The sequence below is a fragment of the Pseudopipra pipra genome, chromosome W (assembly GCF_036250125.1).
Source record: "Pseudopipra pipra isolate bDixPip1 chromosome W, bDixPip1.hap1, whole genome shotgun sequence".
In the NCBI taxonomy this organism is placed as follows: domain Eukaryota; kingdom Metazoa; phylum Chordata; class Aves; order Passeriformes; family Pipridae; genus Pseudopipra; species Pseudopipra pipra.
Window position 1 is genome coordinate 6,071,326 of NC_087580.1, and position 11,468 is coordinate 6,082,793.

The following is an 11,468-nucleotide window of genomic DNA, read 5'->3' on the forward strand; positions in this document are numbered from 1 at the left end:
TGGACCTTGTGACTCAAAAGTATTTTCTCTAATAAACTTTGTCTGAAGCTCCCAGTCTACCCTGTAATAGGGGGGCACTGGGAACACTGAGGAGGACACTGGGAGCGCTGGGGAAACTGGCGAGCACTGCAGGGGGACACTGATGTCACTGGGGACCAGTGGTGGACACTGTGAGCACTGGAAGGGGCCACTGGGAGCAGCGGGTATCATGTCTCAGTTGCCCCAATCCAGCTCCCACTTTGAGTGGGGGTTGTGGGGAGGGACCATGGGGTTCCTGTACTTTTAGAGTGCCCCCCCAGAGCAGTGAGGGTTTGACTGACAGCTGGCATTTATTGGGGGGAAGGAAATGGGGCAGGGGGTGCTGAGGGTGCTGAGGAGGTGGGTGCTGAGGGCATCCAAGTGTGGGGTCCTGGGGGTGCCGGGGTTGTCCAAGTGCAGGATGCTGGGTGACAGGAGTGTTGGGGGTGGCTATGTGTGGGGTGCTGGTGGAGCTGGGAACTGGAGGTGCTGGGTGCATTGGGTGTCCAGGTGCTGGGGTTGCTGAGAGTGCTGTGGGTGCTGCATGGGTGCAGCCACTGCACTCAGATGGAGATGCTGTTCTCAGTCTCCAGTGGGTTCAAGTAGTTGTATCTCAGCTCAGCCAGGTAGTTCCTCTCCTCAATCCGGTCTCGGATCTCCTCCAGCCGCCTTTGGAAGGCCCGGATAAGCCGTCGAGGTTCCGCCTCTGTGAACCGCTCCTCAGGGTACTGTCCCAGGAGCCTCTGGGGGGACAGGGATGGAGATCCCTCAGCTTCAACACCTTGGTGCTATTGGGGGGTTCTCTGGCACCCTGGTAGCAGTGGAGCAATGGTGGCCACCCTCCAGGATTGAGGACACCAAAGGTGGTGACATCCAGCCTTGTGGATGCCTTTTGGGGTTCCCAGCCCCATGGACCCACTTGGGGAGGCCATGGGAACTGTGGGGACAGACTCACCCTGTCCTTGAGTTGGGAGCTGAGGAGGATCAGGGTCACTAGGATGTTGGCAGTGGTGGCCACCTCAGGGACCGTGTCGAGGAAGTGCTGGAGGAAGGCCCGTCCCTTCTCGCGGGGTGGTGGGTGGCGCATGGAGGATGGGGCATTGGGGACGAAGGCACCTAAGTCATACTGCAGGGGGACACGTCACTGGAGAGGACACCCTCCCAAAACAGCAAGGGGATGAGTGGGGACGTCCCCTGGCACAGAGAGGGGAGAGATGGGAACATATTCCCAGCATGGCAAGGGGATGGATAGGAACATCCTGTCCAGCACGGACTGATGGGGACATTCTCTCCACTATGGAGAGAGGATGGGATGGATGGGGTCATCCCTTCCTGCATGAAGAGGGGATGGATGGGGACATACCTCTGGCATGGGGAGACATTGGATGGGGACGTTCTTCTGAGGTAGAATGGGAAAGTCCTTACAATATGGGGACAGGAGGGATGGGGACACCCCTCTGGCATGTAGAGTGGTGTGATGTGGATATTAGTTCAAGATGGGGACATCCCTCTGGCATGTAGATTAGTGTGACATGGACATTGGTTCAGGATGGGGACATCCCTCCTGCACATAAAAGGCTGGGAGGGGGACATGACCCCAGCACAGCTGGGGACATCCTTTAGGTCTCTGGCTCCTGTCTCACCTGCCCATTGTTGACAGCTGCGTGCTGAGCCGAGCAGGTGAACATCACCATGCTGAGGAACTTGATGAGCTCTTCCACTGTCTGCAGTGAGGAGGGAACACCTGTGTGGGAGGGGGACAGCCAAGAGCCTCAGGGACCTGTCCGTGTCTCCTGCCACCCCTGGGGACATGCCGTGGCAGCTGCAGGTGTGCTACCTGAGGAGGTCCTGCCCAAGAAGCCGTTGGTGAAGATGTCCATCACCCAGGCCTGCAGTTCCGTGTCCCCGCACACTGCAGCATCCCCACCATAGTAGAACGTCACAATGCCGGTGACAAAGCTGCCACAGGGATGAGATGATTGTGAGGTCCTGAGGCACACCCGAGACCACTTCCAACCCCCGAAACTGGTCTCACCTCTCAATGGCTTCCCAGAGGCTCATCCCGTCATCCCGGTAGTGGTAGTTGGGGACATGGGACATGCCACGGTGGTGGATGTCATCAGGGAGACACAGGGACGTGTAGGTCACCTGTTCCAGGCCCCGCTCCACCACCAGCTTCAGCCCCTCATAGGTCACCCCTGAGCCCTGGGAGAGGAGACACCCATGGGTGGGCAGGGCAGGAGGTGCCAGACTTCAGTGTCCTCCAGTGTTCCCAGAGCACCAGTCCTCCAGGTACACACCCAGTCCCCCAGTGCACCCCAGTGCTCTCCAGTGTCCTCCACTCCAGGTTCTCTAGTGTCTCCCAGGTCTCCCATATTTCCCAGGGCCCCCCAGTTTCCCCAGTACACAACACTGTTCCCCAGCAATTCCAGTACACTCCAGTGCTCTCAGTAGCACCTCAGTACCCCCCAGAACTCCCAGTAGACCTCTGCCTCCTAGTGCCCAAGTAGACCCCACCACCCCCAATACCCCTCAGTACACCCAGTGCCCACTGTTCTCTCAGTGGCCCCCAGTGCCTCCAGCGGACTCCAGTAGACTGACCGCAATGACCCCAGTACACCCCAGTGCCCCCCGGTGCTCCCACGAGGCCCCAGTGGCCCCAGCAGAGCCCAGTACTCCCAGGCCCCAGGGCTTACCTTGTCGATGAGGCCGCCGGGGTTGATGAGGACGCTGCGCGCCAAGGTATTGATGTGCAGTGTGAAGCGGAAGTGGGGCATGAGGAGCTGAGGGGGGAACCAACACCTGGCAGGTGACCAGGGACCCCCCACATGAAGCTGGGGAGGGTGTCGCATGGGCCATTACCACTGTCAGATGAGTGAGGGGGCAGCAGGTGGCCCTCAGGGGGGACCTTACCTTGAAGAGGGGGTGGCATGTGGGCAGATGGCGCAGGGTGGCAATGGCAAAGACCTCCCCGAACAGGTGGGTCCTCAGCAGGTGGGTGAGGAGCTGGTGGATGTAGAAGTCAGCATTGCGCACCCAGGTCTTGGCCAACAGCCAGTCCCACTCGTCATCGCTCGGCAGGAAGATGGGGCTGGAGGGTCCTGGTGTTTGGCTGAGCTGTGGGACACCATCCCATGGTCTGGGACCATCCTCACCCTCCCCACGGCACAGTTGGATGTGGGGCATCCCTACCTGGATGGCAATGGGGCGCAGGAGCCCATCAGTGCCCTGGTGAAGGAGGCAGAGTGGGGCTGCCACGTATTGCTGGCGCCCGCTGATGGTGTCAGCTGGGATGTTGTCTAACACCTCATAGTCCACGATGAAAATCCGACCTTCTTGCAGCTCCTTGCCCAGGTCAGTGCCACTCCCCAGTGAACCAGCCACCATCTCTGGTGTCACTGGGAATTTGGGCGGCAAAGCAGTGCAGCACCGAATGATGATGGGGTTGTTGCCATTGAGGAACTGGTAACCGAAGAACTCATCTTCTTGCCAGTGCTTGGCCACATACTCAGGGACTAGCAGGGTGGTCAGATATCAGCACCCACTTACCCATCCTCCAGGGAAAGGGAAGCCCTGAGTGGTGGGGAGGGGAACACACAAGGCACCCACCAATATCTCTTCCCTGTGTCCGGGAGAAGATGGTGCGCATCTCATCCAGACTGTCCCAGGAGGTGCTTCTCAGCAGGAACCCTGACAGAAAGTGGGAGGCCCCTCTACGGGGCAGAGGGGGACCTCAGCACAACCTCCTCTCTTCTCTGGCCCCTCTTCCCACCACCATCCTGATCCTACCCAGCCTCAGGGCAGTGCTTACTGTAAGATGAGGAAACCAGTGAAGTCAGTGGCTCTGACAAAGGAAAACTGGATATCGGAGTCCAACTCGAGGATGGAGCCCACGTTGAGGCAACGGGGCCAGCCCTGGGCGAAGTTCTTCCACCTGATGTAGTACATGGGGGCAGACATCAGCATCACTGCTGACCAGCCCACCCGGCCAAGGTGGGCCTTGTCCCCATGTCCCCACTGTCACCGGAAAGCCTCCTGCCGTGCCACCAGTTCCCGATGTCGATGTTCCTTGAGGATCTGCAGCTCATCATCCGCCAGCTTCTTCCCTGGAAAGGAGGAGATGGTGTCAAGGTTGGACCTCCAGCCGTCAGAGGAGGATTGGGGGTTAGGTGTGTCTTACCTGAGCCCTCCCGCACCTCCACTGTGGTGACCCCCTCCAGCCACTGGTAGCAGGGGAAGCGGTAAAGGGTGCCATCAGGGGCTGTCACCCGGACATCCTTGCAGAACCAGGCATCCTCCAAGAAGAGTCGCCACTTGTGCAGGCGGATGAGGACAATAGGGCCCAGGTCCTGCCCACAGTCCACAGACAGGCTCTTCTCCTGAAGAGGAGGGAATGGCTTCTGAAGAATGGGCAGATGCCCCAGGGTGGCACCAGGGGACACCAGCAGAGAAGAGACTCAGAGCATCCCCTTGTTTCCAACCCTCCAGGATCCTTATCTTCCACCATCCCCCCCAAATCCTTTTCCTCTACACCCCTGGAACCCCTTTCCTCCATTCCCCCCCTCAAAAGATCCCTTCCCACCATCTCCCAAGACTTCTTCCCACCCATCCCCACAAGACCCCTTTCCCAGCATCCTCCCCCAAATCCCTTTCCACCATCTCCTTGTATTCCCAGAAGAGTCTGTGCAGCCCCTCATGTCCCCAGGGCAGCTTGTGCCACCCCTCATGTCCCTGGGACAGCCTATGCCACCTCTCATGTCCCCAGGACAGCTCTGCCACGCGTTGTGTCCTCATCCCCACCTGTCCCGGCAGGAACAAGAGGGAGACAGTGGTCCTGCGGCTCTCGCCTCGGCTGCCCACCAAGGTGATGGAGATGGAGTTGTTGGTGCCAGCTTCTGCCACATCACCTGTGGCCACTGTCACCTTGTACCTGGCCATGGCGAGCTGAGGTGGTGTCCAGGAGATGCCTTCAGAGAGGAGTGAGGGGCTCTGGGGTGCAAACTGCTCTTTTGTGTGTTTTGGGTGTCTCAACTCCTGTGGCTGTTGCGCAAGTGGGTGACAGATCCTTCTTCCTCAGGGGAGTGTTATCAGATCACTAACAGCCAGCATCCGGTACATCTGATCTCAACAGTACATCTGATCTCAACAGTTGTGGCCGTGGGGACATTACCCAAGTGATGGCCCTGGCGGTGGCTGTGGGGATGTTACTCAAGTGACAGTCCTGAGGGTGGCCTTCAGGACATTACCCAAGTGACAGTCCTGGGGATGGCTGTGGGGACATTACCCAAGTGATGGCCCTGGGGGTGGCTGTGGGGACATTACCCAAGTGATGGCCCTGGGGGTGGCTGTGGGGACATTACTCAAGCAACGGCCCCAGGGCTGGCCATGGGGACATTATCCAAGCGATGACCCCAGGGGTGGCCTTGGGCCAAGGGAGGGACATTAACCATGGGCCAGAAGCTCAACCTGCCCCCCAGGGTCTCTTCACCTGTGTGATCCAGGAACAGCATTTCCCAGTCCTGGGGAGACATGGCCATACTGGAGAGAGTCCATGGATGGTTATGAAGGGACTGGAGCACTTGGTTGGTGCCGTACTCAAGGTTTGGGCTTCCATGACTATGGATTCACTTTTGAGAAGGTCTGTTGGGAGGTGGTGGGATTCACCTGACCAGCTGGAACAACTGGGTCATCACCAGTTAGGTGGCCAGACGCCTCAGGGAGCTTTAAACCAGACATGGGGAAGGGCCACCAATATGATGACTGGGACTGGAGAAGGCTGAGGGTGCTGGAATGGAGACACTGTGGGGCCTCATGAATTCCATAAATACCTGTAGAGAGGGTGTGGAGAGGATGGAGGTTTAGGCATGTATCTCCTTCTCCAAGAAGATGGACAGAAGGAGATCAACATGCAGATCAAATTCTTGAGGGCATTGAGGTATCCTGGGAGCAGTGGGGGGCAGTTAAGGTCTTTCAAGCCCTTGGTCTCCAGCTCCTCCACTGCTTTGGAGGCACCCAGAGCCCCACGGTGGCCCTGGAGAAGATCTGATTGCATCTGTGACATTGTCCCTGGTGTCCACACCACCTGTTTTGGGAACAACATGAAGCCAAGTTGGATCCTTTCATGTTTAATCATGGACAAGGCTGGTCAGTCTCACTTCTGTGCTGGGCAAGATCATGGAGCAGATCCTCCTGGAATTCATGCTAAGGTACATGGAAAATAAGGAGGTGGTTGGTGACAGCCAACATGGCTTCACTGAGGGCAAATCAATCCTGACAACTTTGGTGTCTTTCACGACAGAGTTACAGCAGTGGTGGATGGGGAAGAGCAACTGATGTCACTCACTTGGATTTGTGCGAAGCATTTGACACTGTCCTGCACAACACTCTGGTTTTCAAACTGGAGAGATATGGATATGAGGGATGGACCACTCAGTGGATAAGGAATTGGCTGGATGGTCACACTCAAAAGGTCGCAGCCAAGAGCTCAATGGCAGAGTGGAGGCTGGTGACAAGGGGCATCCTCAAGGGAGGGGGATGGGATCAGTGCTGTTTGATATCTTTGTCAGTAACAGGACAGTGGAATCAATGATACTGGGAATTACTGGAACTGCCTAAGACCATAGAAGGAGTGACTGGGATCAGACTGGAATCATACTGGGGGTGAGTGGAACTTACATGAACCTTAGTGGGAGTGACTGGAACTGCCTGAGACCATAGAGGAAGAGACCAGGATCATATTGGGAGTGGCTGGGATCATAATGGAATCACTCTGGGAGTGACAGGAATTGACTGGGATAATACTGGGGGTGACTGATTGGGATGAATGAAGCAACTTCGACCAAGCTGGGGGTGATTGCCATAATACTGAGAGTAACCAGGAGTGATTATGATTCTACTGGGAGTAGCTGGAAGTGACTGGGATCATACTGGAAGTGACTGGAAAAATACCTAAACCTCACTGGGGGTGACTGGGAGCAACTTGGACTAAGGTGGGGGCAATTGGGATCCTACTAGTGACTGGAAGCAACTGGGTTCATATTGGGAGTGTCTGCAACCACACTGGGGGCAAATGGCATCATATTACAGGTGACTGGGATCATACTGGGAGTGACTGCAACTGACTGGGACCATAATGGAAGTGACTGGAATCATACTGGAGATTATTAAAACCATACTGGGAGTGACTGGGAGCAATTAGGACCACACAGGGGGCAACTGTGATCTGATTGGGAGTGAGTGGGAGTGCTCCCTCAGAAGGGGAGCACATGGGGTGACAGCTCAGCTTCTGGATGAATGGTATCTGACTCCAGGGAAGCCTGAACACCCGGGAGATGCATCTCCTGCTCTGGCATCCTCTGCTCCTTCTGGAATTGTTCTTCCAAAACAAATACAAAGGTCAGAATTGCTCAGAAGCAAAACTGTTGTTGGATTATAGAAGTTGGTTCTGGGCAACTGCAGGAACAGACAGGTCTAAGCAGCAGAGTGGATCCAAACCCGAGCACAATCCCAGCAAATCAAAAGGTCACAATCTAAAAAACATTTGCAAAAAGTCCAGGAGTTTCTGCAGGAACAATGAATACACCTGGGAACCTGCAAGACATTAAGGACACGGACCTAGCGTGGGGAGAAACTGAGACAAGTTTACTGGGGGTCGTAGCCATTTTATAACAAACACAAAGAGAAAAACATTCCTTATAAGGCAAAAAGTGTGACCGCAGCATCCGATTGGCTGCTGTCACCTAGGGAGACGGAGACGGCAGTTTTCGGTGCTATGAACTCACTTCTGTAATGAGCTGTTCCGTTCTCTGCAAGGTCTGGTTTTTTCCCCGCTCCACAGTCTCCAATCTCGTTGTTGCTTCACCCGACCTCACTGTTCAGCATGTTCTTTTGTTGTGAGAGTTCTCATTCGTGGATGTCACAGGAATCAGAAAACAATTTTCTTCATTTTCACTGAATGGAGCTTGTCATTGCTTGCTCAGGCAGGCGCCCAGTGTTCTGGTCTTGCGGAGATAAACTCAAAAAGCAACTTTAAGGGTTTTAGATAACAAAGAAAATTTCCCTCCCCCATATTCTGTAGGCAGGAAAACTTAACCAAAAAATAAGTAGGAAAGTTTTTCGTTTTTCTACCTCGGGATAGGATCTGTCTCAATCCAGTTGCCAAGCAACAAATGACTGCTATTACGTAAGTAGTAATATCTTTTCTCTTGCAAAGGCAGAAGTTTTGCAAGAGGGTTTTTTTTACCTTTTTCTTTAACCTAGTGTGATAAACAAAGTCTCGAGTTTCTATAAGTTTCGAATAATAGTTTGTTATATGGTAAAAGCAAGCAGCCGGCTGGGTGACGGAAATGGGACCAGTTTCCCAAATCTGCACACCTACTACAGGGTACATTTAGTATTTATCTTAGCTACTTCATGCATATTAATTATATCATATACATATACATTCTACAGGTTTTTGCTAAGTATTTAATATATGGGTTTTCTTACAGCTAAAGCTAAAAGGGTTATCTCTACAACCAGTCATAATTCACGCATCCTTGGACGAACAGGCGCCTAAAGATTTAAAGTTCTACTATATTTTATTCTTAGGAGAGTAGGGAGGTTTTAGACCTCTTGACCTTGTGAGGGTCTGTTTTATTTCTTTATGGGGGTGTAATTAAGTTTTACAATCTGTTTGTTTTATTTTGATATAATCACCCATTTGTTTCACGAATCACAATTATTTATATATCACACTAGAAAATTGTAAAATCCTGGTTTTTGAAAGTTTTCCCCCACTCTGAGACAGGGGTAAAAACCACGAAAATCCATTTTCCCCCAGACTCGAGAGATGGATAGTTTCGTGAAGGGCTTTCTGCTAACAAGAGAGGCTGTATTTAGTTGTTCCTCCACTAATGGCTGTAAATGGAGTAGCCATTGTTTCATCCATATAGGGCTATTTGTTTCTTGGGTTACCTGTGGATTTAGCTGCCAAAAGAGTAGCTTTTAGGAAAAATCTTCTGTTAACTGATTCTCCCCCTGACTGAAGCAGTCTCTGCTCTACAGAATGAGTGATTTCGGTGGGACTAATGGAAACAGAGTTAATACCTGGGCTGTTGATGGCTATGATGTCTCTGCTTCGGCGACGTCAGTATAGGAATATTTGCTAAACAGGTTTGAGTGTTTTTTAAGGGTCATTGTGAGGCAGAGACGTCTGTTCTGCTGTTAAAAATGTTTGATATGTTTGTTTTTGCCTCCCATTTTTGCTGTTTAATATGGGTAAAGGGCATTCTCTGCGTGTTTGTGTCCGGAACAGAATTGGAGATGTGCACTGCTATCTGTTATTTGCTGCAGCCCAGCGCGGCACGTCCTCCGGGCTTGCACCGTGTCAGAGACTTGTTTACCTTGCCTCATCAAAGCATCCGCAGTAACGGTTTGCAAAGCGTTACGTGTTTCTGCAGCCGAATTTGCAATCGCTTGTTTCTTTGCTAATTGATTCTGCCTCGATCCCCACATTGTGTACTGCATATCGGTCATTATTAAACGAAATAGTGTTTTGAAATCGTGAGGGGCAAACATCTGACTCGCCCCCTCCCCCCCCCAAATCTGCATCCATTCCCCCTGGCAACAAAAAAGCACTTTTTAAAGTAACAGATGACCTGCCCATTAGCAAAGCCGCTTTTTTGTGACTCAAAGGGCTACATTTAGCGGCCCATAGCTGCGTGGTCGCTGTTTCTCGCAGCGTTACCTCTGCGTTGCTAGCCGCGCTGACTGTGCTGGCGAGCTGTTCGCAATTTCCCAGTCGGAACTCCCGCAGCACGAAACAGAGCGCTGCCAGCGTCGATAGTGCAGTTAATATATGCCCTTCCCAGCACCGATAATCCTGACCTCGCTAGCAGTCTCGGCTCGCGTCCCCTGCGCTCTCCGGACTTTCTCGTCTTCACATTGGAATAGTAGCGGCAACCATGCCAACCGCGTCCCCCCACCCCCCGCTGAAGAATCTAAAACCTCCCGTCCCTCTGTCAGCCGTCCCATCCTGCCCAGTCTGAGCTGCCGCAGCTCGACTAGGGCTCCCGGGGAGCTGTGTCCTCCTTTTTCTTCTCCTCCATCAGGTCGCCTCCGGCGCAGAAGCTCCCCCGAGTCCGGCGGCGGCTGCGTTCCCCCCGCGCAGATCCCGGTCAGACGAAAACAGACCCGGAAAAACCTCCAAAGCTACCACGTTTACCGCGCGCCCTTCGCCCCCGCACTCGCGACCACGTGTTCTGAAAGTCAGGAGTCTTTTGCTTATCTGTAAATTCTGGGTCCTCCTCGGAGTGCTCCGGAGGCGAAACCGATGCTGCAGCGGCAGCACTGCGTAATGGCGCTTGCGGGGACGGGGAGGCGAGGCCGGTCGCGCCGCAGGTTCCGCGAGTGGCGCTCGGAACGCGACATCAGCTGCGACTCGGGTCGCGGCGAGGCGCGGGGCCGGGACGGCACAACGGGGTGCGGCTCGTGCTGCCACGGCGGCTTGGAATCAGCACTGCTCCTGCGCAACCTGGGAATGGGGCAAAACCCAACCTGTGCCCCCCTCCACCTCACGCTGGTTCGGAGTTTGGGACGGGAACTTGATCCAACAGTGTGGAAAAGTTCCATGCTCACTTCCCAAGGGACCTGAGTCTTCCTGGGCTTCAGAGTAATTCTAGAGCTAACGTGGTAACAGACATCAGCTCAGCTCAGCTAATATATGCGAGCACTCATGCCCAGCCTCCTCCTGCCTCCTCCAGCCTGCCCAGCCAACACACTCTGTCCCCAAAGCAGCACGCTTCTGCCTTGAACTGTGTACCTGGAGAACAGCCCTTGGCATGGGGTTGGAGCCATCTACACTGCTGGGAAGAGAAAACTGACTCGGAGCTGCCACAGGGCCATGAGGGCTGTTCTGCAGGAACAGCTCAGCTGGGCTGGGATGGGGCTGATGATCCTCAGCCGTTGCCTTTCCCCAGCCCAGACCCACAATTCTGGGCCACACAGTTCCCCAGCAGTGCCAGGGCTTGGGGCAGAAGCTTTGTCATCGCGGCCTTTGCAGCGTCACCTTCCAACAGCCCCAGCCCAAGAGCGAGTGTGGTGGTGGCGCAGGGGCTCTGTGACCAGGGGGGTCTGTGCCCAGGGGTCCCGCCACCCACCACCTCCTCCAGCACCCACGGGACACGGGCCCTTCCCCATGCCCTGCCTGGGACAGCTGTGAAGGAGGCTGAGACCCTTAGCCCACTCAAGAGCCAGCAAACTATAGGGAATATCATCCCAGAGGAAAATGTGGGATGGGACTGATCCCTCTCATTTAAATTTAAAAAGCAACATTTTTTTCAGATCCAAGCCAATGATGCCAATGGGACTGATCCCTCACATTTAAATTTAAAAAGCAACATTTTGTTCAGATCCGAGCCAATGATGCCAATTTGTTTTGCCAGGGAACAGTGTCAGCACAGGGCAGACAG

General features: G+C 54.2%; 1 protein-coding gene and 1 long non-coding RNA gene across 3 annotated transcripts; both read right to left on the reverse strand.

Moving 5' to 3' along the window:
- Positions 1-310: 310 nt before the first annotated feature.
- LOC135404413 (hydroperoxide isomerase ALOXE3-like) lies at positions 311-5,033 on the reverse strand. 2 transcript variants are annotated; one of them, XM_064639137.1, is made up of 13 exons: positions 4,819-5,031; positions 4,199-4,397; positions 4,043-4,124; positions 3,830-3,952; positions 3,628-3,731; positions 3,211-3,533; positions 2,932-3,135; positions 2,715-2,801; positions 2,054-2,223; positions 1,856-1,977; positions 1,662-1,762; positions 974-1,144; positions 311-761 (listed from the first exon to the last, which is right to left on the reverse strand). In XM_064639137.1, exons 1-13 carry the CDS (start codon positions 4,954-4,956, stop codon positions 582-584), a joined length of 2,004 nt encoding a protein of 667 aa, XP_064495207.1. In that variant the 5' UTR covers positions 4,957-5,031; the 3' UTR covers positions 311-581. The 2 variants fall into 2 exon arrangements, with proteins under 2 accessions (XP_064495207.1, XP_064495208.1); XM_064639138.1 differs by lacking the exon at positions 311-761 and having other exon boundaries at positions 1,101-1,528; positions 4,819-5,033.
- Positions 5,034-7,424: 2,391 nt separating this feature from the next.
- LOC135406478 (uncharacterized) lies at positions 7,425-11,347 on the reverse strand. The gene is made up of 2 exons (XR_010426278.1): positions 7,800-11,347; positions 7,425-7,608 (listed from the first exon to the last, which is right to left on the reverse strand). It is a non-coding gene; the product is annotated as an uncharacterized LOC135406478 (long non-coding RNA).
- Positions 11,348-11,468: the final 121 nt, after the last annotated feature.

Bases quoted from the DNA above. Each gene is read 5' to 3' on its own strand.
- LOC135404413 (XM_064639137.1), bottom strand. From the start codon at position 4,956: ATGGCCAGGTACAAGGTGACAGTGGCCACAGGTGATGTGGCAGAAGCT. The intron at 2,224-2,714 runs GTAAGCCCTGGG...CTCCTCTCCCAG, and splicing joins CCGGCGGCCTCATCGACAAG to GGCTCAGGGGTGACCTATGA. The intron at 1,978-2,053 runs GTGAGACCAGTT...TCCCTGTGGCAG, and splicing joins CTCTGGGAAGCCATTGAGAG to CTTTGTCACCGGCATTGTGA.